We start from the raw sequence: 24,000 nt of genomic DNA, 5'->3' as shown, positions 1-24,000 counted from the left end.
CAGCCGAAGGGAACACACCACTCATTTGCTCCACCGCCTCCTTGGAGAAGCCTTCCGCCTCAGACACGTCGACACACAAGTACCGACACCCCACACACACAGGGATTAACCTATAAGGGGACAAAACCCCAACCAGGCCCTTAGGAGAGACAGAGAGAGAGTATGCCAGCACACACCAGCGCTTAAAAACACTGGAATATATATACCAGATATTGCTTTTTATATATATATAGCCTTAATTCCCACTCACTGCGCTCAAAATGCCCCCCTCCTCTTTTTTACAGCCTGTGAAGGTTCAGCAGGGGAGAGATCAGGGAGCCAGCTTTTCCTCATGCAGTTTCTGTGGAGAAAATGGCGCTGGTTAGTGCTGAGGATCGGGGGATTTGTGGATTTACTGTGCCACAGCCTAATCCTGCTTATATAGCCACAAAATGTGGAATATTTCTGCCCAGGGCGCCCCCCCCTGCGCCCTGCACCCTTCAGTGCTGCTCTGTGTGTGTGACTGGGAGCAATGGCGCGCAGCTTACCGCTGCGCGCCTTACCTCATGAAGATCTGATGTCTTCTGCCGCCTAAGATGTCTTCTGCCTTCTCGTCCTGCTTCTATCTTCGGCATCTGTGAGGAGGACGGCGGCGCGGCTCCGGGACGAACCCCAGGTGAGACCTGTGTTCCGACTCCCTCTGGAGCTAATGGTGTCCAGTAGCCTTAGAAACAGTGCCCAACTTGACAAGCCAGCTCTGCTTCTCTCTCCTCGGTCCCACGATGCAGGGAGCCTGTTGCCAACAGGACTCCCTGAAAATAAAAAACCTAACAAAATTCTTTAAAACAGAAAACTCTGGAGAGCTCTCTGCAGTGCACCCATTCTCCTCTGGGCACAAAATCTAACTGAGGTCTGGAGGAGGGGCATAGAGGGAGGAGCCAGTGCACACCCATAATCAAAGTTCTTTTTAGGTGCCCTATCTCCTGTGGAGCCCGTCTATACCCCATGGTCCTTACGGAGTCCCCAGCATCCTCTAGGACGTAAGAGAAACTCGTGTTGACTTTTTGACCTGTCGATAATTTAAATGTCGGGATTTGGACATTGTCGTTATTTTGACCGTTGGAAATTTGATTGTAGGTATTTCATACTAAACCCCCTCCCAACACGACCCATTCCAGGAGGGATAAAATGCTCTATTCCTAGATGCTTAATATATGATTGCCAGCTCCTTTGTTGAACAGGTTAATGGATAAGAAAGGTATTCAGCACAGGTGATGGTGATCATACAGTAAGAGGGAAGAGCAGGAGCAGAGCATTGTGTCCTCCTGGACAGGTCATGTTGGGAGTTATGACATAGGTATGAGCACTGGGTCAGTATTAGGGTACAGCACAGGTGATGGTAATCATACAGTAAGAGGGAAGAGCAGGAGCAGAGCATTGTGTCCTCCTGGAGAGGTCATGTTGGGAGGTATGACATAGGTATGAGCACTGGGTCAGTATTAGAGTACAGCACAGGTGATGGTAATCATACAGTAAGAGGGAAGAGCAGGAGCAGAGCATTGTGTCCCTCCTGGAGAGGGTCATGTTGGGAGGTATGACATAGGTATGAGCACTGGGTCAGTATTGGGGTACAGCACAGGTGATGGTAATCATACAGTAAGAGGGAAGTACAGGAGCAGAGCATTGTGTCCTCCTGGAGAGGTCATGTTGGGAGGTATGACATAGGTATGAGCACTGGGTCAGTATTAGGATACAGCACAGGTGATGGTAATCATACAGTAAGAGGGAAGAGCAGGAGCAGAGCATTGTGTCCTCCTGGAGAGGTCATGTTGGGAGGTATGACATAGGTATGAGCACTGGGTCAGTATTAGGGTACAGCACAGGTGATGGTAATCATACAGTAAGAGGGAAGAGCAGGAGCAGAGCATTGTGTCCTCCTGGAGAGGTCATGTTGGGAGGTATGACAAAGGTATGAGCACTGACTCAGTATTAGGGTACAGCACAGGTGATGGTAATCATACAGTAAGAGGGAAGAGCAGGAGCAGAGCATTGTGTCCCTCCTGGAGAGGGTCATGTTGGGAGGTATGACATAGGTATGAGCACTGGGTCAGTATTGGGGTACAGCACAGGTGATGGTAATCATACAGTAAGAGGGAAGTACAGGAGCAGAGCATTGTGTCCTCCTGGAGAGGTCATGTTGGGAGGTATGACATAGGTATGAGCACTGGGTCAGTATTAGGATACAGCACAGGTGATGGTAATCATACAGTAAGAGGGAAGAGCAGGAGCAGAGCATTGTGTCCTCCTGGAGAGGTCATGTTGGGAGGTATGACATAGGTATGAGCACTGGGTCAGTATTAGGGTACAGCACAGGTGATGGTAATCATACAGTAAGAGGGAAGAGCAGGAGCAGAGCATTGTGTCCTCCTGGAGAGGTCATGTTGGGAGGTATGACATAGTTATGAGCACTGGGTCAGTATTAGGGTACAGCACAGGTGATGGTAATCATACAGTAAGAGGGAAGTGCATGAGCAGAGCATTGTGTCCTTCTGGAGAGGGTCATGTTGGGAGGTATGACATAGGTATGAGCACTGGGTCAGTATTAGGGTACAGCACAGGTGATGGTAATCATACAGTAAGAGGGAAGAGCAGGAGCAGAGCATTGTGTCCTCCTGGAGAGGGTCATGTTGGGAGGTATGACATAGGTATGAGCACTGGGTCAGTATTAGGGTACAGCACAGGTGATGGTAATCATACAGTAAGAGGGAAGAGCAGGAGCAGAGCATTGTGTCCCCCTGGAGAGGGTCATGTTGGGAGGTATGATATAGGTATGAGCACTGGTATAGTATTGGGGTACAGCACAGGTGATGGTAATCATACAGTAAGAGGGAAGTGCAGGAGCAGAACATTGTGTCCTCCTGGAGAGGTCATGTTGGGAGGTATGATATAGGTATGAGCACTGGGTCAGTATTAGGGTACAGCACAGGGGATGGTAATCATACAGTAAGAGGGAAGTGCAGGAGCAGAACATTGTGTCCTCCTGGAGAGGTCATGTTGGGAGGTATGACATAGGTATGAGCACTGGGCCAGTATTAGGGTACAGCACAGGTGATGATAATCATATAGTAAGAGGGAAGAGCAGGAGCAGAGCATTGTGTCCTCCTGGAGAGGTCATGTTGGGAGGTATGACATAGGTATGAGCACTGGGTCAGTATTAGGGTACAGCACAGGTGATGGTAATCATACAGTAAGAGGGAAGAGCAGGAGCAGAGCATTGTGTCCTCCTGGAGAGGTCATGTTGGGAGGTATGACATAGCTATGAGCACTGGGTCAGTATTAGGGGTACAGCACAGGTGATGGTAATCATACAGTAAGAGGGAAGAGCAGGAGCAGAGCATTTTGTCCTCCTGGAGAGGTCATGTTGGGAGGTATGACATAGGTATGAGCACTGGGTCAGTATTAGGGTACAGCACAGGTGATGGTAATCATACAGTAAGAGGGAAGAGCAGGAGCAGAGCACTGTGTCCTCCTGGAGAGGTCATGTTGGGAGGTATGACATAGGTATGAGCACTGGGTCAGTATTAGGGTACAGCACAGGTGATGGTAATCATACAGTAAGAGGGAAGTGCAGGAGCAGAGCATTGTGTCCTCCTGGACAGGGTCATGTTGGGAGGTATGACATAGGTATGAGCACTGGGTCAGTATTAGGGTACAGCACAGGTGATGGTAATCATACAGTAAGAGGGAAGAGCAGGAGCAGAGCATTGTGTCCTCCTGGAGAGGTCATGTTGGGAGGTATGACATAGGTATGAGTACTGGGTCAGTATTAGGGTACAGCACAGGTGATGGTAATCATACAGTAAGAGGGAAGAGCAGGAGCAGAGCATTGTGTCCCTCCTGGAGAGGGTCATGTTGGGAGGTATGACATAGGTATGATTACTGGGTCAGTATTAGGGTACAGCACAGGTGATGGTAATCATACAGTAAGAGGGAAGAGCAGGAGCAGAGCACTGTGTCCTCCTGGAGAGGTCATGTTGGGAGGTATGACATAGGTATGAGCACTGGGTCAGTATTATGGTACAGCACAGGTGATGGTAATCATACAGTAAGAGGGAAGTACAGGAGCAGAGCATTGTGTCCTCCTGGAGAGGTCATGTTGGGAGGTATGACATAGGTATGAGCACTGGGTCAGTATTACGGTACAGCACAGGTGATGGTAATCATACAGTAAGAGGGAAGAGCAGGAGCAGAGCATTGCGTTCTACTGGAGAGGTCATGTTGGGAGGTATGACATAGGTATGAGCACTGAGTCAGTATTAGGGTACAGCACAGGTGATGGTAATCATACAGTAAGAGGGAAGAGCAGGAGCAGAGCATTGTGTCCTCCTGGAGAGGTCATGTTGGGAGGTATGACATAGTTATGAGCACTGGGTCAGTATAAGGGTACAGCACAGGTGATGGTAATCATACAGTAAGAGGGAAGAGCATGAGCAGAGCATTGTGTCCTCCTGGAGAGGGTCATGTTGGGAGGTATGACATAGGTATGAGCACTGGGTCAGTATTAGGGTACAGCACAGGGGATGGTAATCATACAGTAAGAGGGAAGTGCAGGAGCAGAACATTGTGTCCTCCTGGAGAGGTCATGTTGGGAGGTATGACATAGGTATGAGCACTGGGCCAGTATTAGGGTACAGCACAGGTGATGGTAATCATACAGTAAGAGGGAAGAGCAGGAGCAGAGCATTGTGTCCTCCTGGAGAGGTCATGTTGGGAGGTATGACATAGCTATGAGCACTGGGTCAGTATTAGGGGTACAGCACAGGTGATGGTAATCATACAGTAAGAGGGAAGAGCAGGAGCAGAGCATTGTGTCCTCCTGGAGAGGTCATGTTGGGAGGTATGACATAGGTATGAGCACTGGGTCAGTATTAGGGTACATCACAGGTGATGGTAATCATACAGTAAGAGGGAAGAGCAGGAGCAGAGCATTTTGTCCTCCTGGAGAGGTCATGTTGGGAGGTATGACATAGGTATGAGCACTGGGTCAGTATTAGGGTACAGCACAGGGGATGGTAATCATACAGTAAGAGGGAAGTGCAGGAGCAGAACATTGTGTCCTCCTGGAGAGGTCATGTTGGGAGGTATGACATAGGTATGAGCACTGGGCCAGTATTAGGGTACAGCACAGGTGATGGTAATCATACAGTAAGAGGGAAGAGCAGGAGCAGAGCATTGTGTCCTCCTGGAGAGGTCATGTTGGGAGGTATGACATAGCTATGAGCACTGGGTCAGTATTAGGGGTACAGCACAGGTGATGGTAATCATACAGTAAGAGGGAAGAGCAGGAGCAGAGCATTGTGTCCTCCTGGAGAGGTCATGTTGGGAGGTATGACATAGGTATGAGCACTGGGTCAGTATTAGGGTACATCACAGGTGATGGTAATCATACAGTAAGAGGGAAGAGCAGGAGCAGAGCATTTTGTCCTCCTGGAGAGGTCATGTTGGGAGGTATGACATAGGTATGAGCACTGGGTCAGTATTAGGGTACAGCACAGGTGATGGTAATCATACAGTAAGAGGGAAGAGCAGGAGCAGAGCATTGTGTCCTCCTGGAAAGGTCATGTTGGGAGGTATGACATAGGTATGAGTACTGGGTCAGTATTAGGGTACAGCACAGGTGATGGTAATCATACAGTAAGAGGGAAGGCCAGGAGCAGAGCATTGTGTCCCTCCTGGAGAGGGTCATGTTGGGAGGTATGACATAGGTATGATTACTGGGTCAGTATTAGGGTACAGCACAGGTGATGGTAATCATACAGTAAGAGGGAAGAGCAGGAGCAGAGCATTGCGTTCTACTGGAGAGGTCATGTTGGGAGGTATGACATAGGTATGAGCACTGAGTCAGTATTAGGGTACAGCACAGGTGATGGTAATCATACAGTAAGAGGGAAGAGCAGGAGCAGAGCATTGTGTCCTGGAGAGGTCATGTTGGGAGGTATGACATAGGTATGAGCACTGAGTCAGTATTAGGGTACAGCACAGGTGATGGTAATCATACAGTAAGAGGGAAGAGCAGGAGCAGAGCATTGCGTTCTACTGGAGAGGTCATGTTGGGAGGTATGACATAGGTATGAGCACTGAGTCAGTATTAGGGTACAGCACAGGTGATGGTAATCATACAGTAAGAGGGAAGAGCAGGAGCAGAGCATTGTGTCCTCCTGGAGAGGTCATGTTGGGAGGTATGACATAGTTATGAGCACTGGGTCAGTATTAGGGTACAGCACAGGTGATGGTAATCATACAGTAAGAGGGAAGAGCATGAGCAGAGCATTGTGTCCTCCTGGAGAGGGTCATGTTGGGAGGTATGACATAGGTATGAGCACTGGGTCAGTATTAGGGTACAGCACAGGGGATGGTAATCATACAGTAAGAGGGAAGTGCAGGAGCAGAACATTGTGTCCTCCTGGAGAGGTCATGTTGGGAGGTATGACATAGGTATGAGCACTGGGCCAGTATTAGGGTACAGCACAGGTGATGGTAATCATACAGTAAGAGGGAAGCACAGGAGCAGAGCATTGTGTCCTCCTGGAGAGGTCATGTTGGGAGGTATGACATAGCTATGAGCACTGGGTCAGTATTAGGGGTACAGCACAGGTGATGGTAATCATACAGTAAGAGGGAAGAGCAGGAGCAGAGCATTTTGTCCTCCTGGAGAGGTCATGTTGGGAGGTATGACATAGGTATGAGCACTGGGTCAGTATTAGGGTACAGCACAGGTGATGGTAATCATACAGTAAGAGGGAAGTGCAGGAGCAGAGCATTGTGTCCTCCTGGACAGGGTCATGTTGGGAGGTATGACATAGGTATGAGCACTGGGTCAGTATTAGGGTACAGCACAGGTGATGGTAATCATACAGTAAGAGGGAAGAGCAGGAGCAGAGCATTGTGTCCTCCTGGAGAGGTCATGTTGGGAGGTATGACATAGGTATGAGCACTGGGTCAGTATTAGGGTACAGCACAGGTGATGGTAATCATACAGTAAGAGGGAAGAGCAGGAGCAGAGCATTGTGTCCTCCTGGAAAGGTCATGTTGGGAGGTATGACATAGGTATGAGTACTGGGTCAGTATTAGGGTACAGCACAGGTGATGGTAATCACATACCCTCCAACATGACCCGCCCCACTAGGTACAAAATGCTCTGTTTCTGGACTTCCCTCTTAATTTATTATTGCCATCACCTGTGAAGAAACAGCTTTCTTATCATTTAACTAGTTCAACACAGGTGATGGAAATCATAAATTAAGAGGGAAGTCCAGAAACAGAGCATTTTGTACCTAGTGGGGCGGGTCATGTTGGAGGGTCTGTAATCATACAGTAAGAGGGAAGGCCAGGAGCAGAGCATTGTGTCCCTCCTGGAGAGGGTCATGTTGGGAGGTATGACATAGGTATGAGCACTGGGTCAGTATTAGGGTACAGCACAGGTGATGGTAATCATACAGTAAGAGGGAAGAGCAGGAGCAGAGCATTGCGTTCTACTGGAGAGGTCATGTTGGGAGGTATGACATAGGTATGAGCACTGAGTCAGTATTAGGGTACAGCACAGGTGATGGTAATCATACAGTAAGAGGGAAGAGCAGGAGCAGAGCATTGTGTCCTGGAGAGGTCATGTTGGGAGGTATGACATAGGTATGAGCACTGAGTCAGTATTAGGGTACAGCACAGGTGATGGTAATCATACAGTAAGAGGGAAGAGCAGGAGCAGAGCATTGCGTTCTACTGGAGAGGTCATGTTGGGAGGTATGACATAGGTATGAGCACTGAGTCAGTATTAGGGTACAGCACAGGTGATGGTAATCATACAGTAAGAGGGAAGAGCAGGAGCAGAGCATTGTGTCCTCCTGGAGAGGTCATGTTGGGAGGTATGACATAGGTATGAGCACTGGGTCAGTATTAGGGTACAGCACAGGTGATGGTAATCATACAGTAAGAGGGAAGAGCAGGAGCAGAGCATTGTGTCCTCCTGGAGAGGTCATGTTGGGAGGTATGACATAGGTATGAGCACTGGGTCAGTATTAGGGTACAGCACAGGTGATGGTAATCATACAGTAAGAGGGAAGAGCAGGAGCAGAGCATTGTGTCCTCCTGGAGAGGTCATGTTGGGAGGTATGACATAGGTATGAGCACTGGGTCAGTATTGGGGTACAGCACAGGTGATGGTAATCATACAGTAAGAGGGAAGTGCAGGAGCAGAGCATTGTGTCCTCCTGGAGAGGTCATGTTGAGAGATATGACATAGGTATGAGCACTGGGTCAGTATTAGGGTACAGCACAGGTGATGGTAATCATACAGTAAGAGGGAAGAGCAGGAGCAGAGCATTGTGTCCTCCTGGAGAGGTTATGTTGGGAGGTATGACATAGGTATGAGCACTGGGTCAGTATTGGGGTACAGCACAGGTGATGGTAATCATACAGTAAGAGGGAAGAGCAGGAGCAGAGCATTGTGTCCTCCTGGAGAGGTCATGTTGGGAGGTATGACATATGTATGAGCACTGGGTCAGTATTAGGGTACAGCACAGGTGATGGTAATCATACAATAAGTGGGAAGTGCAGGAGCAGAGCATTGTGTCCTCCTGGAGAGGGTCATGTTGGGAGGTATGACATAGGTATGAGCACTGGGTCAGTATTAGGGTACAGCACAGGTGATGGTAATCATACAGTAAGAGGGAAGAGCAGGAGCAGAGCATTGTGTCCTCCTGGAGAGGGTCATGTTGGGAGGTATGACATAGGTATGAGCACTGGGTCAGTATTAGGGTACAGCACAGGTGATGGTAATCATACAGTAAGAGGGAAGAGCAGGAGCAGAGCATTGTGTCCTCCTGGAGAGGTCATGTTGGGAGGTATGACATAGGTATGAACACTGGGTCAGTATTAGGGTACAGCACAGGTGATGGTAATCATACAGTAAGAGGGAAGTGCAGGAGCAGAGCATTGTGTCCTCCTGGAGAGGTCATGTTGGGAGGTATGACATAGGTATGAGCACTGGGTCAGTATTAGGGTACAGCACAGGTAATGGTAATCATACAGTAAGAGGGAAGAGCAGGAGCAGAGCATTGTGTCCTCCTGGAGAGGTCATGTTGGGAGGTATGACATAGGTATGAGCACTGGGTCAGTATTAGGGTACAGCACAGGTGATGGTAATCATACAGTAAGAGGGAAGAGCAGGAGCAGAGCATTGTGTCCTCCTGGAGAGGTCATGTTGGGAGGTATGACATAGGTATGAGCACTGGGTCAGTATTAGAGTACAGCACAGGTGATGGTAATCATACAGTAAGAGGGAAGAGCAGGAGCAGAGCATTGTGTCCTCCTGGAGAGGTCATGTTGGGAGGTATGACATAGGTATGAGCACTGGGTCAGTATTAGGGTACAGCACAGGTGATGGTAATCATACAGTAAGAGGGAAGAGCAGGAGCAGAGCATTGTGTCCTCCTGGAGAGGTTATGTTGGGAGGTATGACATATGTATGAGCACTGGGTCAGTATTAGGGTACAGCACAGGTGATGGTAATCATACAATAAGTGGGAAGTGCAGGAGCAGAGCATTGTGTCCTCCTGGAGAGGGTCATGTTGGGAGGTATGACATAGGTATGAGCACTGGGTCAGTATTAGGGTACAGCACAGGTGATGGTAATCATACAGTAAGAGGGAAGAGCAGGAGCAGAGCATTGTGTCCTCCTGGAGAGGGTCATGTTGGGAGGTATGACATAGGTATGAGCACTGGGTCAGTATTAGGGTACAGCACAGGTGATGGTAATCATACAGTAAGAGGGAAGAGCAGGAGCAGAGCATTGTGTCCTCCTGGAGAGGTCATGTTGGGAGGTATGACATAGGTATGAGCACTGGGTCAGTATTAGAGTACAGCACAGGTGATGGTAATCATACAGTAAGAGGGAAGAGCAGGAGCAGAGCATTGTGTCCTCCTGGAGAGGTCATGTTGGGAGGTATGACATAGGTATGAGCACTGGGTCAGTATTAGGGTACAGCACAGGTGATGGTAATCATACAATAAGAGGGAAGAGCAGGAGCAGAGCATTGTGTCCTCCTGGAGAGGTTATGTTGGGAGGTATGACATATGTATGAGCACTGGGTCAGTATTAGGGTACAGCACAGGTGATGGTAATCATACAATAAGTGGGAAGTGCAGGAGCAGAGCATTGTGTCCTCCTGGAGAGGGTCATGTTGGGAGGTATGACATAGGTATGAGCACTGGGTCAGTATTAGGGTACAGCACAGGTGATGGTAATCATACAGTAAGAGGGAAGAGCAGGAGCAGAGCATTGTGTCCTCCTGGAGAGGTTATGTTGGGAGGTATGACATATGTATGAGCACTGGGTCAGTATTAGGGTACAGCACAGGTGATGGTAATCATACAGTAAGAGGGAAGTGCAGGAGCAGAGCATTGTGTCCTCCTGGAGAGGTCATGTTGGGAGTTATGACATAGGTATGAGCACTGGGTCAGTATTAGGGTACAGAACAGGTGATGGTAATTATACAGTAAGAGGGAAGAGCCGGGTCAGAAATTTGTGTCCTCCTGGAAATGTCATGTTGGGAGGTATGACATAGGTATGAGCACTGGGTGAGTATTAGGGTACAGCACAGGTGATGGTAATCATACAGTAAGAGGGAAGAGCAGGAGCAGAGCATTGTGTCCTCCTGGAGAGGTTATGTTGGGAGGTATGACATAGGTATGAGCACTGGGTCAGTATTAGGGTACAGCACAGGTGATGGTAATCATACAGTAAGAGGGAAGAGCAGGAGCAGAGCATTGTGTCCTCCTGGAGAGGTCATGTTAGGAGGTATGACATAGGTATGAGCACTGGGTCAGTATTAGGGTACAGCACAGGTGATGGTAATCATACAGTAAGAGGGAAGTGCAGGAGCAGAGCATTGTGTCCTCCTGGAGAGGTCATGTTAAAAGGTATGACATAGGTATGAGCACTGGGTCAGTATTAGGGTACAGCACAGGTGATGGTAATCATACAGTAAGAGGGAAGAGCAGGAGCAGAGCATTGTGTCCTCCTGGAGAGGTCATGTTGGGAGGTATGACATAGGTATGAGCACTGGGTCAGTATTAGGGTACAGCACAGGTGATGGATGGTAATCATACAGTAAGAGGGAAGAGCAGGAGCAGAGCATTGTGTCCTCCTGGAGAGGTCATGTTGGGAGGTATGACATAGGTATGAGCACTGGGTCAGTATTAGGGTACAGCACAGGTGATGGTAATCATACAGTAAGAGGGAAGAGCAGGAGCAGAGCATTGTGTCCTCCTGGAGAGGTCATGTTGGGAGGTATGACATAGGTATGAGCACTGGGTCAGTATTAGGGTACAGCACAGGTGATGGTAATCATACAGTAAAAGGGAAGAGCAGGAGCAGAGCATTGTGTCCTCCTGGAGAGGTCATGTTGGGAGGTATGACATAGGTATGAGCACTGGGTCAGTATTAGGGTACAGCACAGGTGATGATAATCATACAGTAAGAGGGAAGAGCAGGAGCAGAGCATTGTGTCCTCCTGGAGAGGGTCATGTTGGGAGGTATAACATAGGTATGAGCACTGGGTCAGTATTAGGGTACAGCACAGGTGATAGTTATCATACAGTAAGAGGCAAGAGCAGGAGCAGAGCATTGTATCCTCCTGGAGAGGGTCATGTTGGGAGGTATGACATAGGTATGAGCACTGGGTCAGTATTAGGGTACAGCACAGGTGATGGTAATCATACAGTAAGAGGGAAGAGCAGGAGCAGAGCATTGTGTCCTCCTGGAGAGGTCATGTTGGGAGGTATGACATAGGTATGAGCACTGGGTCAGTATTAGGGTACAGCACAGGTGATGGTAATCATACAGTAAGAGGGAAGAGCAGGAATAGAGCATTGTGTCCTCCTGGAGAGGTCATGTTGGGAGGTATGACATAGGTATGAGCACTGGGTCAGTATTAGGGTTACAGCACAGGTGATGGTAATCATACAGTAAGAGGGAAGAGCAGGAGCAGAGCATTGTGTCCTCCTGGAGAGGTCATGTTGGGAGGTATGACATAGGTATGAGCACTGGGTCAGTATTAGGGTACAGCACAGGTGATGGTAATCATACAGTAAGAGGGAAGAGCAGGAGCAGAGCATTGTGTCCTCCTGGAGAGGTCATGTTGGGAGGTACAGGATGTATTGTCTGTTATTACTGTTAGACGCCTGGTGATTGCGCACTCACCGTAGTTTCTGTACATTGGAGGCGATGCCACACAGCCTGTAGATGCCGTCCACTATGCCATGTTCTTCCACAAACTCTGTACAACTTCTGAGAACCTGAGGAACTGATGCACATAACGATAAATCATCTCATATTTCTCTTATCCTCCTAGTTGCTTCTTTTTAAGAAAAATCCAGAGAGCAGAGACGCAGTTTCCTTACTTAGCAGGCACGAGGTGGCCCCTGTGCTACTCTACAGGTGCGCGGGACCAATTACGGCCCAACTGTAGGTACAGATGTCTCCTGCATGCAAGGTTTGAGCGCTGTGTCCAATAACACAGCATTGCATCACCATCACAACCACTGGTCGTAGTAATTGGCCAGTCTGTGAAAACCAAAGTATACTCCCTACCAGGTCCAGCAAGCCTGTATGTGAGAACGCAGACACCGGGCGTGGTACGCCTACCAAATGGGTGCATCACACTCCACCCTACAAACGCTGAGGCTGCAAGTAGGAAGGAACACAGCGCTCCTGACCTTCCCCCTTACTTTCTGATTGCCATCACCTGTGGTGAAACACTTTTCTCATCACAGGTGATAGCAAGAAGTCCAGGAACAGAGTATTTTGGACCTAGCGGAAGGGGTTATGCTGGGAGGAATGCTGAAATTGCCAAATGACTGCATACATGTAATAAAGGACAATAGCCCTATCTGATAACACATTACCAGTGCCCTAACTAGACATTTTAGCTCTGTGTGCAAGAAACAGCATTGGCGCCAACCCCCCATACAAAAAAGGGCCAGTGCGTGCCATAGGTGCGCATCAAAAACATAGGGGTGTGGCTTCAGAGGGAAAGGGCATGGCCTCAGAGCTCCATTTTACACACTGCGGCAGGCAGAGCTCCCTTTTACATAGTACGGTAGGTATAGCTCCCTTTTACACATTACAGCAGCAGAGTCCCCCCTTTTATACATTAGGCAGGCAGAGCTCCCTTTTACACATTAAAGAAGGCAGAGTCCCCCCTTTTACACATTAGCCAGGTAGAGTCCCACTTTTACACATTAAAGCAGCAGCGTCCCCTTTTTACACATTTAAGCAGGAAGAGTACCCCTTTTTACACATTAAAGCAGGCAGAGTACCCTTTTTACACATTAAAGCAGGCAGAGTCCCCCCTTTTACACATTAGGCAGGTAGAGTCCCACTTTTACACATTAAAGCAGCAGCGTCCCCTTTTTACACATTAAAGCAGGAAGAGTACCCCTTTTTACACATTAAAGCAGGCAGAGTACCTTTTTTTACACATTAAAGCAGGCAGAGTCCCCCTTTTACACATTACAGCAGCAGAGTCCCCTTTTTACACATTAAAGCAGGCAGAGTACCCCTTTTTACACATTACGGTAGCAGAGTTCCCCTTTTTTTTTTTATCAGGTTTTTATTAAGGATTTTCAATGTATAAACAGAAGAAGGGGGAAACACCCATATATATACAGGTAGAAAAGCATCCATATCAACAGTGTACAATAATAATTACAAGTCTAGTCGTACAGATGTCAAAGGGAGGGTATTCAACTCCATGGAGATGAATGGATGCAATAGGGGTAGAATATACCAAGTAATATAGAAAATGGAGTTGTTCTACCTTAGGTAAAAGTGTTTTCATATGCAGTGCTTATATAGATTAATTGAATAAGAGAGTAAAAGAATAGGAGCGCCCGAGGGCAATAAGATAGAAATAGAGAGAAGTGAGAAGTAGGAGAGGGAGAGGGTAAGAAAAGGAAAGATGGGGTTGTAGAAGTTGGGGTAGGGGGGGGGGGGGGGGGGGTTACCACTTAACAAGTCAATGGAATGTAGAGAATTAAGATTTCAGTTATCATCCAGGGGAGTGGCTAAGTAAGCCTGGGAGGTTTTGTATTCCAACCAGGGGGACCATGTGGATTCGAATTCACGAGATTTGCCTATCGATGTGAGGAACAAGTCTTCCATTCTCATAAAATAATTCAATTTAGTGAACCATGTACGACACGTAGGAGGGTTGTGGGATCTCCATCTAGCCGGGATAGCCGCACGTGCTGCATTGCTTAAGTGTCGTAGCAGGGATTGTTTGTGTTGAGATATTGGGATTGTAGAGTGGTTGATAAGCCAGAAAGCTGGGTCATGAGGGGTTGGGTCTTAAGAATGATCTGAGAGATGCGTATAACTTCCTGCCAAAAGGGTTGGATTAGTGAGCATGTCCACCAGATATGTAAAAGAGTGCCAGATGAGGAGGAGCATCGCCAACATAGAGCCGACGAGGATGGGTACATAGCATGGAGGAGGGAGGGGTGTCTGTACCATCTCGTCATAACTTTATATTGAGTCTCTCTCACTTGGACACAGACAGAGCTTGTATGGGTTTTTAAGCATATTTTTTCCCAATCTCTACACGACAGAGAGATGCCCAGGTCTCTTTCCCATGCCACAGCAAAAGATGGAGTGTCTGTAGGTTGGGAGTGGCAGGCAATTTTGTAAAGCGCGGAAATAGTGTGGGTTGGGTCATGTACGGCAACGCAAAGTTTCTCAAAAAGGGTCATCTCTCTGGCGGTGTTTTGGAGTCTAGAGTTGAATATTAGGAAATGTCTTATTTGCAGGAATTTCCAAAAGTCCTGTTGGGGGATGTCCCACTTCGCCTTGAGTTCTGAGAATTGTTTGACTCCAGTTGATGACACCATCTGGCCAACCCTGAACAAACCTGCTGAAGCCCAATGTGAAAAGTGGGCTGGGTTGATTCCCGGTGCAAATTCAGGGTTGGCCAGAAAGGACGTCAGGGGGCTGAATTTAGAAGAGATGTAAGGTAATGTGCGCAATGATTTCCACGTAGTAAGTGTAGGAGTAATGGTGGGGTGGGGGAGGAGCAGTTTGGGGAGGGAGGGGAGCCAGGGAAATATTTCTGGGAATTGTTGTATGTATAGGCCCTCCAACTTCACCCATTGTTTAAGTTCGCGGTATCTTGTCCAATCTATGATTCTATTCAAAAGGATGGCATGGTAATAATTTTTTATGTCAGGAAGCTTAAGGCCACCACTTACAATCGGCTTTGTCAATTGGAAGCTACGAATCCTAGGTCTCCTACGTTGCCAGACAAATTGTCGAATCAAGAGTGAGATTGATCGAAACCAGGTCTCCGGGATGCGGATCGGAAGGGTCTGCATCAAATATAATAATTTAGGGAGGGTGTTCATCTTAACTATATTTATTCTTCCGAACCAGGATAAAAGTTTCATGTTCATCTGGAGTAGTCATTCTGAATCGTGTGTAGTAGGGGTAAGTAATTTAAAGGGAACAATTGGGATTCGTTGGCGCTCAATTTAACACCGAGGTATGTTATGTGGGAAGATTGCCACGCGAAAGGAAAAGAGCGTTTAAGGGCTGCGACGGAGTCTACAGGAGCAGAAATGTTAAGGGCACTAGATTTATTATAATTAATTTTAAAGTTGGAAAGATGTCCAAATAGGTCAAGTTCTTTCATTAGGTGTGGGAGGGAGTCAGTGGGATGTGAAATTATGGCCAGGAGGTCGTCGGCAAACAAGGCGAGCTTATATTCACGGTGAAACCTTTGATAGCCTGATTTGCCCGAATGGACCTGGCTAATGCCTCAATACATAGCACGAAGATCAAAGGAGATAGTGGGCAGCCCTGTCTGGTGCCGTTGCTTATGGGGAATGGGTCTGACAGGGTGCCGTTTACGCGAACCCTTGCCGTCGGGGAGTCATATAGGGCCATTATCCAGGTGAGTGCATTATGACCTAAGCCTATGTGCTCCAAGATGGTTTCCATAAATTTCCAACTGACCCTATCAAATGCCTTTTCGGCGTCAGTGGAGAGTAGGATGGTAGGGGTAGTACTGTGGGAAGCTAGGTGAATGAGGTTGAGAATTTTGGTAGTGTTGTCTTTGGCCTCTTGGCCCAAGACAAAACCCACCTGGTCACTATGGACTAGGAGACGGATCAGCACGTTAAGTCTGTTCGCCAGAATCTTTGCATAAATTTTAAGATCTACGTTGAGAAGGGAGATGGGTCTGTAGCTGGAGCAGGCCAAAGGATCTTTGCCCTGTTTCGGTATAACCGACACGTGGGCCTCCAATGAGTCACGGGAGAAGTGGGAGCCAGATGTAATTGAGTTGAATGCACGGAGAAGGAGAGGAATCAATTTATCTTTAAACACCTTGTAGTATGCTATAGTGAAGCCGTCAGGGCCAGGACTTTTCCCCGACTTCATAGAGGAGATGGCCCGGTTTAACTCTTGGGTGGTGAAAGGAGCTTCCAGTATATTTAGCTCCGAGGTTGGGAGAACAGGGTAATCGATGGACTTTAGATAGTCTCTTATTTTTTGGTGTGAAAGGAGGGGATCTACAGCAGGGGAAGCGTTCTCTAGATTGTAGAGCAAGGTGTAGAATTGTGCGAAGCAAGCCCCAATCTCAGGTGATTTAAATTTGGGGGTCCCTCTGGCGTCTTTCACCGAGCCAATAAATGAAGCTGAGTGCTGGGCTTGTATAGCATGAGCCAGGACTCGACCAGGTTTATTGCCCCACTGGTAATACTTCTGTTTACATTTACGGATGGAGTGAATTATATTGTTAGAGAGAAGTTTATTCAGCTGGGAGCGAGCTTCTGATAGCTCTACTAGGGTCACATCTGACAGTGATACTTTGTGGGCTGTCTCAAGGGTATGGATTTTATGTAAAAGGCCTAAGATCAGGGCCTGCCTCTGTTTCTTTTTGTGGGTGCCCAGTTGTATCAGCTTGCCGCGAAGGACACATTTATGCGCCTCCCACACGGTGAGGTGGGAGACATCATCCGTGACGTTTGTGGCAATGTAGTCGTCTAGAGCAGGCTTTTTCAACCAGTGTGCCGTGGCACACTAGTGTGCCGCGACCAGTTGCAAGGTGTGCCGCGGAGCCAGAGCAGCTTCTTGCACCTTAAAAGTGCACTGTTGGCCCGGGCTCTTCTTAGGGGAGCAGTCATGCTCTGGCCGTGACCTATGCCTTGATGACACGGCGGTGTGATATCATAGGTCACAGCCGCCGCATCTCACCACCCAGCCAGCCCATCCACCTGCATACACATCTTTCAGTTCCCGCCTGCATCCACAGCTTTCCTTGCCCACCCACATCCACACCTGCCCGACCTCCTGCTGCTCAGTATTCGCAGCACTACACTATGAACAACCCCCGCCACTGAGGGACAGGGAGGAGGACAGCTGACCGGTAGGGGCTATTATTTGTTATGTTATCTCTCCTGTGGGGAGCAATAGGATTTATGGATTTATGGGGGGAACAATCTGAATAATTCATGTGGGGAGCAATAGGATTTATGTGAGGAGAAATGTGATTGATTTATGTGTGAGCAACATGATTTATGTGGGGAGCAATGTGATTGATTTATGTGGGGAGCAATAGGATTTATGTGGGGAGCAATGTGAATGTTTTTTCTGTGTAGGCCAATGTACAGTATGGGGTAAATTTACTAAGGTGGGAGATTTTTAGAACTGGTGATGTTGCCCATAGCAACCAATCAGATTGTATCTATTATCTTCTAGAAGCAGCTAGACAAATGTTAAGTAGAATCTGATTGGTTGCTATGGGCAACATCACCAGTTCTAAAAAAACTCCCACCTTAGTAAATTTAGCCCTATGTGTGGATTTTTTTTGTTCACTGTGAGGGCCAATGTGTGTTTTTTGTTTTTTTGTCTGTCGGGAACTGATAGTGTGCCTTGGCAATTTTGAAATATTGTGCGGTGTGCCGCGAGTAAAAAAAGGTTGAAAATCACTGGTCTAGAGTCTTGTCTAAGGTTTCTTTACAGAGTGTGTCATATAGAAGAGACTCATTGAGTCTCCAGGTCCATTGTTTATGAGAGCCGTGAGGGAGGGTCAAGGTCAAAGTCACCGGGGCATGGTCAGACCATGTGATAGAGCCAATGGTGGCGTCTATAAGAAGTGGGAGGTGTCTATGGCTAAGGAATAAGTAGTCAATGCGGGAATAAAGTTAAACCTTATGAGGGTGTGAATAAAAGGAGTAGTCGCGTCCTGAGGGATTAAGGGTTCTCCAAGAGTCGGCCAGTTGCCGTGTGTGAAGTAGGTGTTTAACACGGCGGTATTTAGATGCCACAAATCTGGAGGCTTGAGTTGAGGTGTCGGTATTGGGGTCTAATGTCCAGTTAAAGTCACCACCTACAACCGTGATACCTTGTAACAGAGAATCTAATTTCGGGAGGTAGGAGTCAAAGAAGGATAGCTGGGCCTGGTTTGGGGCGTAAATCACCGCAAAAGTAAATATTTGCTCAGAGATCCTACAGGTCAAAACAAGGAACCTTCACGGTACTACTCTGTGTATAACAACGTCTGAGATACGTAAGTCTCTGGAGAAAACAATAGCCACCCCTTTGGATTTGCTGCCTGGGGTGTTACTGTAAAACGCTACTGGGAAATAGCGATTGGTGATGGAGGGATTACGGATTCCAACCTTGAAATGGGTCTCCTGCACTAATGCAACATCTGTTCTCTCAGATCTTAACAGACGTAAAAGGCTAGATCTCTTCTCCGGTGAGTTGAGACCTCGTGCATTAAGGGACAGCACTTTAATCTTCCCTGGGGAACTCATGGTGGGTTGAAGTAGAACATTTTCCTAGAAACCTTGAAGTGGAAGGAGGGGGAAAAGAGAGAAGGAAGAGCAAGCATGGAAAAAGAGATAAAAGAGAAAGAAATATAAAAACAATGTAATAATATCAGCAAAACACCCGCAGGAGAGAGACTGAACCGTAATCTCGTCAGTCTCCCTACCGGCATGTAGCCAGAGGCGGGTGTTGTATGGGGGAATGGGGGATGGGTCGCAACCCGAACCATGATAACAGTAATAACATATTTAAACTGACACAGTGAAAAGGGGGGGGAGAAAGAAATAAGAAGGGAGATGGCCAAAGGGGGGGGGGGGGGTTAAGGGCAGCAGCTAAAGCCTCCGCCCCCTCCCCCTGCCGGTCAGCCCAATCACGAATATTAACCATCTATCAAAAACCTCTGTAAATAACTAGGGATCGATATGTAACTTGGTTGTGGACCCTATGAGAGGAAAAAATTACCCTCTAACAATGCATTAACAGCAAGCAAGCCTGTAGGAGGGGAATAACAATATCAGTCAAATGGGTCCATTATAGCTAATCGGTTTTGGAAGGAGATGTATTAGACTGGGGTCTCTTCCCAGTACCTCGAACCTCTTGCCATGGTTGCTCGTTGGAAGCCCGGTTATGAGGGGATATATCCGGAAGAGGAAACTCCCAGTCTGGAATGGACAATGGAGGAAGGCCTAGGGAGGTGCAAAACGGAGTCAGGCCTGTGTGGGAAGATAGGGTGTACCATTTCCCGGAGGAGCAGACTTGAATGTGAAATGGAAATCCCCAACGGTAGCGAAGTTGACGTTTCCGCAGCTCATCTGTCAGGGATTTCAGGGATTTCCGCTGCTGTAGTGTGTACCAGGAAAGGTCTTGGTAGAGGCTTATAGTGAAGCCATTGAAGTCGATACTATCAAGTTGCCTGGCTTTGAACATGATCTCCTCCTTTTGGGCGAAGTAATGGAGTCGGCATATGACGTCACGAGGTCGGTCAGTGGCTAGGCCCCTCGGTCTAAGGGCTCTGTCGAAGGTGATGACATTATCCGAATTTGCTCCCAAGAGTTTGTTAAATATCTTGGACAGGGCATCTACTAGACCAGACTGGGAAACCTCCTCCGGGAGACCACGGACTCTGATGTTGTTCCGTCTGCCCCTGTTGTCGATATCCGTCATTCTGGACTGTAAAGCCCGGATTTCTTTGGATTGAGCGAGGACAGAATCCCTCAGCTGGGACATACAGGAAGCACTGGCTACTTGGTCTTCCTCTAGAGTAACCACTCGGTAGGATAGGTGGGAAATGTCGCTTTTGATGGAAGCGAGCTCGTTCCTGATAGTGTCTTGCAGGTCTTGTTTTGTGGGAAGGGACCTCATGAAGGTTAGGATATCCCGGAGTTCGCGACTACTAGCTACCGAGGGGTCAGCCATCTCGTCAGCTGGATTCGAAGTCGGAGAAGCAGAGGGGGAGGTCTGGGAGCGGGGAGAGGAACGGCTCTCCATCTGTGGGGAAATCGTGGGATGGAGGAAGGGCCTCAGGTCTGCTTGAGACCTCGTGACTTTGCGTGGTTGGTTGTTTTTGCTCCGTCTAGAGGATTTCGAGGCACGTCTCATATTCTAGAGAGGGACAGTGTGGAGGGTGTTTGCAAGTAGCTCAAGATGTGTCAGGATCAGCAGGATACATTCGGCAACATGGCTCTTAGGAGGCGGTCATCCCCCCGTGGCCTGGTATCAGATTGCCATCAAGTGACCCTGGGTAGAGTAGTAGAGAACAAAAGTCCAGGGCAGTGCATGGCGGTGTTTATGCGCCAGACAGCAAGTAGAAAAAATATAGAGGTTAGAGGATCTCTGCAAACGCGGAGAGTATGATGGAAAGCAGCGGGTGTAGGTTCTCTGGTCATGCAGATCAGGGCGGCGGGTGAGGCTCACCTGGGTCCTGAGGGACCCCACTACCGGAGCACCGCTGCTTTTTTTTTTTTCGGACACTCGCGATCCAAGATGGTCACCGCCCGGGTTCTGAGGCTCCTGGCCCGGTTTTGGCCGGGTCTCCCTGTTCAGCTAGCGTCCGCAGTGCAGGCGGAGCAAATCAAGAACTCCCAGGTCCCTGGGAGCCAATGGGAAGCGCCACCCGTCAAGTCGGTCACCAGGCCACGCCCCCAAGGCAGTGTGGGGGGGGGGGGTGTAAGGGATCAGGGCCCCGAATCCCCACAGCCCGTTTATTTTTATTTTCTGTAGTGTGGGCGGATTACCCACAACCAAAATGGCGCCGCCAGTCCCCTGAGCCAGGCCTCCACAACAGAGGCACCAGGAGCAAGCCGGATCGTTGGTGGGGAGGGTGAGTGAAGCCGCCGGCAAGAAGGCGGCTCACAGCCAGGGGGGGGGGGGGGGAGAGGAGCTTTGTGTGCGGGCTCCCAGCTTCCGGCGGGCGGGAGACGCGTCCGCGCTGAGTAGCGGGTCCCCGCTCCGTGCGCCGAGTCTCCGCTCCGTGCAGCGCAGGCAGCGGGGGGGGGGTTTCGCGGCAGGCCAGCCAGGCACAGGGCAAGCACTGATATGCTCGGGAGAAGTCGTCCCTCCCGAGCTCCGCCGCCGATCGACCCGCACTTCCGGCCGGGGGGAGCACAGACTGTAGTCCCCGGCTCTCTATGGAGGGGAGGGCCGCAACCTGCAGGAACCCTTAAAAGGGCTCCTCGGCTCCGCAACCCAGACCCTCTGGTCCCAGATGATAGAGGTATGCAGTAATATATATTAGAGGGGTTAAGGACTCCCTAAAACAGTTTTATTGTATTAAAAAGATCAGGGCCGGCAGGAGCTCCTCGAGATCACCTCCTCACAGCTCACAGGCCAGGCCACGCCCCCCAGTTCCCCTTTTTTTACACATTAGGCAGGCAGAGTCCCCACCGCTCCCATTTTTTTTTTTTTTTACACATTACAGCAGCAGAGTCCCCTTCTTACATATTAAGCAGTCAGAGTCCTCTTTTTACACATTATGGCAGGCAGTCCCCTTTTTTTCACACATTACAGCAACAGAGTCTACTTTTTACACATTAGGCAGCAGAGTCCTCCTGCACCAGGTAGCACCCTTATACGCACTGCACCAGGTAGCACCCTTATACGCACTGCACCAGGTAGCACCCTTGTACGCACTGCCCCTGGTAGCACCCTTATACGCACTGCCCCAGGTAGCACCCTTATACGCACTGCCCCTGGTAGCACCCTTATACGCACTGCACCAGGTAGCACCCTTATACGCACTGCACCAGGTAGCACCCTTATACGCACTGCCCCTGGTAGCACCCTTATACGCACTGCCCCAGGTAGCACCCTTATACGCACTGCCCCTGGTAGCACCCTTATACGCACTGCACCAGGTCGCCCCTTATACGCACTGCACCAGGTCGCCTCTTATACGCACTGCACCAGGTAGCACCCTTATACGCACTGCCCCAGGTAGCACCCTTATACGCACTGCCCCTGGTAGCACCCTTATACGCACTGCACCAGGTCGCCTCTTATACGCACTGCACCAGGTCGCCTCTTATACGCACTGCACCAGGTAGCACCCTTATACGTACTGCACCAGGTCGCCTCTTATACGCACTGCACCAGGTCGCCTCTTATGCGCACTGCACCAGGTCGCCTCTTATAAGCACTGCACCAGGTCGCCTCTTATGCGCACTGCACCAGGTCGCCTCTTATGCGCACTGCACCATGTAGCCCCTTATACGCACTGCACCAGGTCGCCCCTTATAGGCACTGCACCAGGTCGCTTCTTATAGGCACTGCACCAGGTCGCCTCTTATGCGCACTGCACCAGGTAGCCTCTTATGCGCACTGCACCAGGTCGCGCCTGATGCGCACTGCACCAGGTCGCCCCTTATGCGCACTGCACCAGGTCGCCCCTTATACGCACTGCACCAGGTCGCCTCTTATACGCACTGCACCATGTAGCCCCTTATACGCACTGCACCAGATCGTCCCTTATACGCACTGCACCAGGTCGCCTCTTATACGCACTGCACCAGGTCGCCTCTTATGCGCACTGCACCAGGTAGCCTCTTATGCGCACTGCACCAGGTATCCCCTTATGCGCACTGCACCAGGTCGCCCCTTATGCGCACTGCACCAGGTCGCCCCTTATGCGCACTGCACCAGGTCGCCTCTTATACGCACTGCACCAGGTAGCCTCTTATATGCACTGCACCAGGTAGCCTTTTATATGCACTGCACCAGGTAGCCTCTTATACGCACTGCACCAGGTAGCCTCTTATATGCACTGCACCAGGTAGCCTCTAATATGCACTGCAACAGGTAGCCTCTTCTATGCACTGCACCAGGTAGCCTCTTATGCGCACTGCACCAGGTTGCCTCTTATGCGCACTGCACCAGGTCGCCTCTTATACGCACTGCACCAGGTAGCCTCTTATATGCACTGCAGGCAGTCCCCTTTTTTCACACATTACAGCAACCGAGTCCACTTTTTACACATTAGGCAGCAGAGTCCTCCTGCCCCTGGTAGCACCCTTATACGCACTGCCCCTGGTAGCACCCTTATACGCCCTGCCCCTGGTAGCACCCTTATATGCACTGCCCCTGGTAGCACCCTTATACGCACTGCCCCTGGTAGCACCCTTATACGTACTGCACCAGATAGCACCCTTATACGCACTGCACCAGGTAGCACCCTTATACGCACTGCACAGGTAGCCTCTTATACGGACTGCACCAGGTCGCCCCTTATACGCACTGCACCAGGTCGCCCCTTATACGCACTGCACCAGGTCGCCCCTTATACGCACTGCACCAGGTCGCCCCTTATACGCACTGCACCAGGTCGCCTCTTATGCGCACTGCACCAGGTCGCCTCTTATGCGCACTGCACCAGGTCGCCTCTCATGCGCACTGCACCAGGTCACCTCTCATGCGCACTGCACCAGGTCGCCTCTCATGCGCACTGCACCAGGTCGCCTCTCATGCGCACTGCACCATGTAGCCTCTTATGCGCACTGCACCATGTAGCCCCTTATACGCACTGCACCAGATAGCCCCTTATACGCACTGCACCAGGTTGCCTCTTATACGCACGGCACCAGGTCGCTTCTTATAGGCACTGCACCAGGTAGCCTCTTATACGCACTGCACCAGGTCGCCTCTTA

The 24,000-nt window shown here is 49.4% G+C and overlaps 1 protein-coding gene across 2 annotated transcripts in view; it reads right to left on the bottom strand.

Annotated features, from left to right (window-relative positions):
- ARHGAP30 (Rho GTPase activating protein 30) overlaps positions 1 to 24,000 on the bottom strand; it is a 94,788-nt gene that overhangs the window by 56,926 nt on the left and 13,862 nt on the right. For both annotated transcript variants that reach the window (XM_063948718.1, XM_063948719.1), the window contains exon 2: positions 12,236 to 12,338. In XM_063948718.1, coding sequence (XP_063804788.1) covers positions 12,236 to 12,338 — 103 coding nt within the window. The remainder of the gene's footprint in view (positions 1 to 12,235; positions 12,339 to 24,000) is intronic.

The sequence above is a fragment of the Pseudophryne corroboree genome, assembly GCF_028390025.1.
Source record: "Pseudophryne corroboree isolate aPseCor3 chromosome 12 unlocalized genomic scaffold, aPseCor3.hap2 SUPER_12_unloc_2, whole genome shotgun sequence".
In the NCBI taxonomy this organism is placed as follows: Eukaryota; Metazoa; Chordata; class Amphibia; order Anura; family Myobatrachidae; genus Pseudophryne; species Pseudophryne corroboree.
The sequence above is the reverse complement of the archived record's forward strand: the minus strand, read 5'-3'. Positions and strand labels throughout refer to the sequence as shown.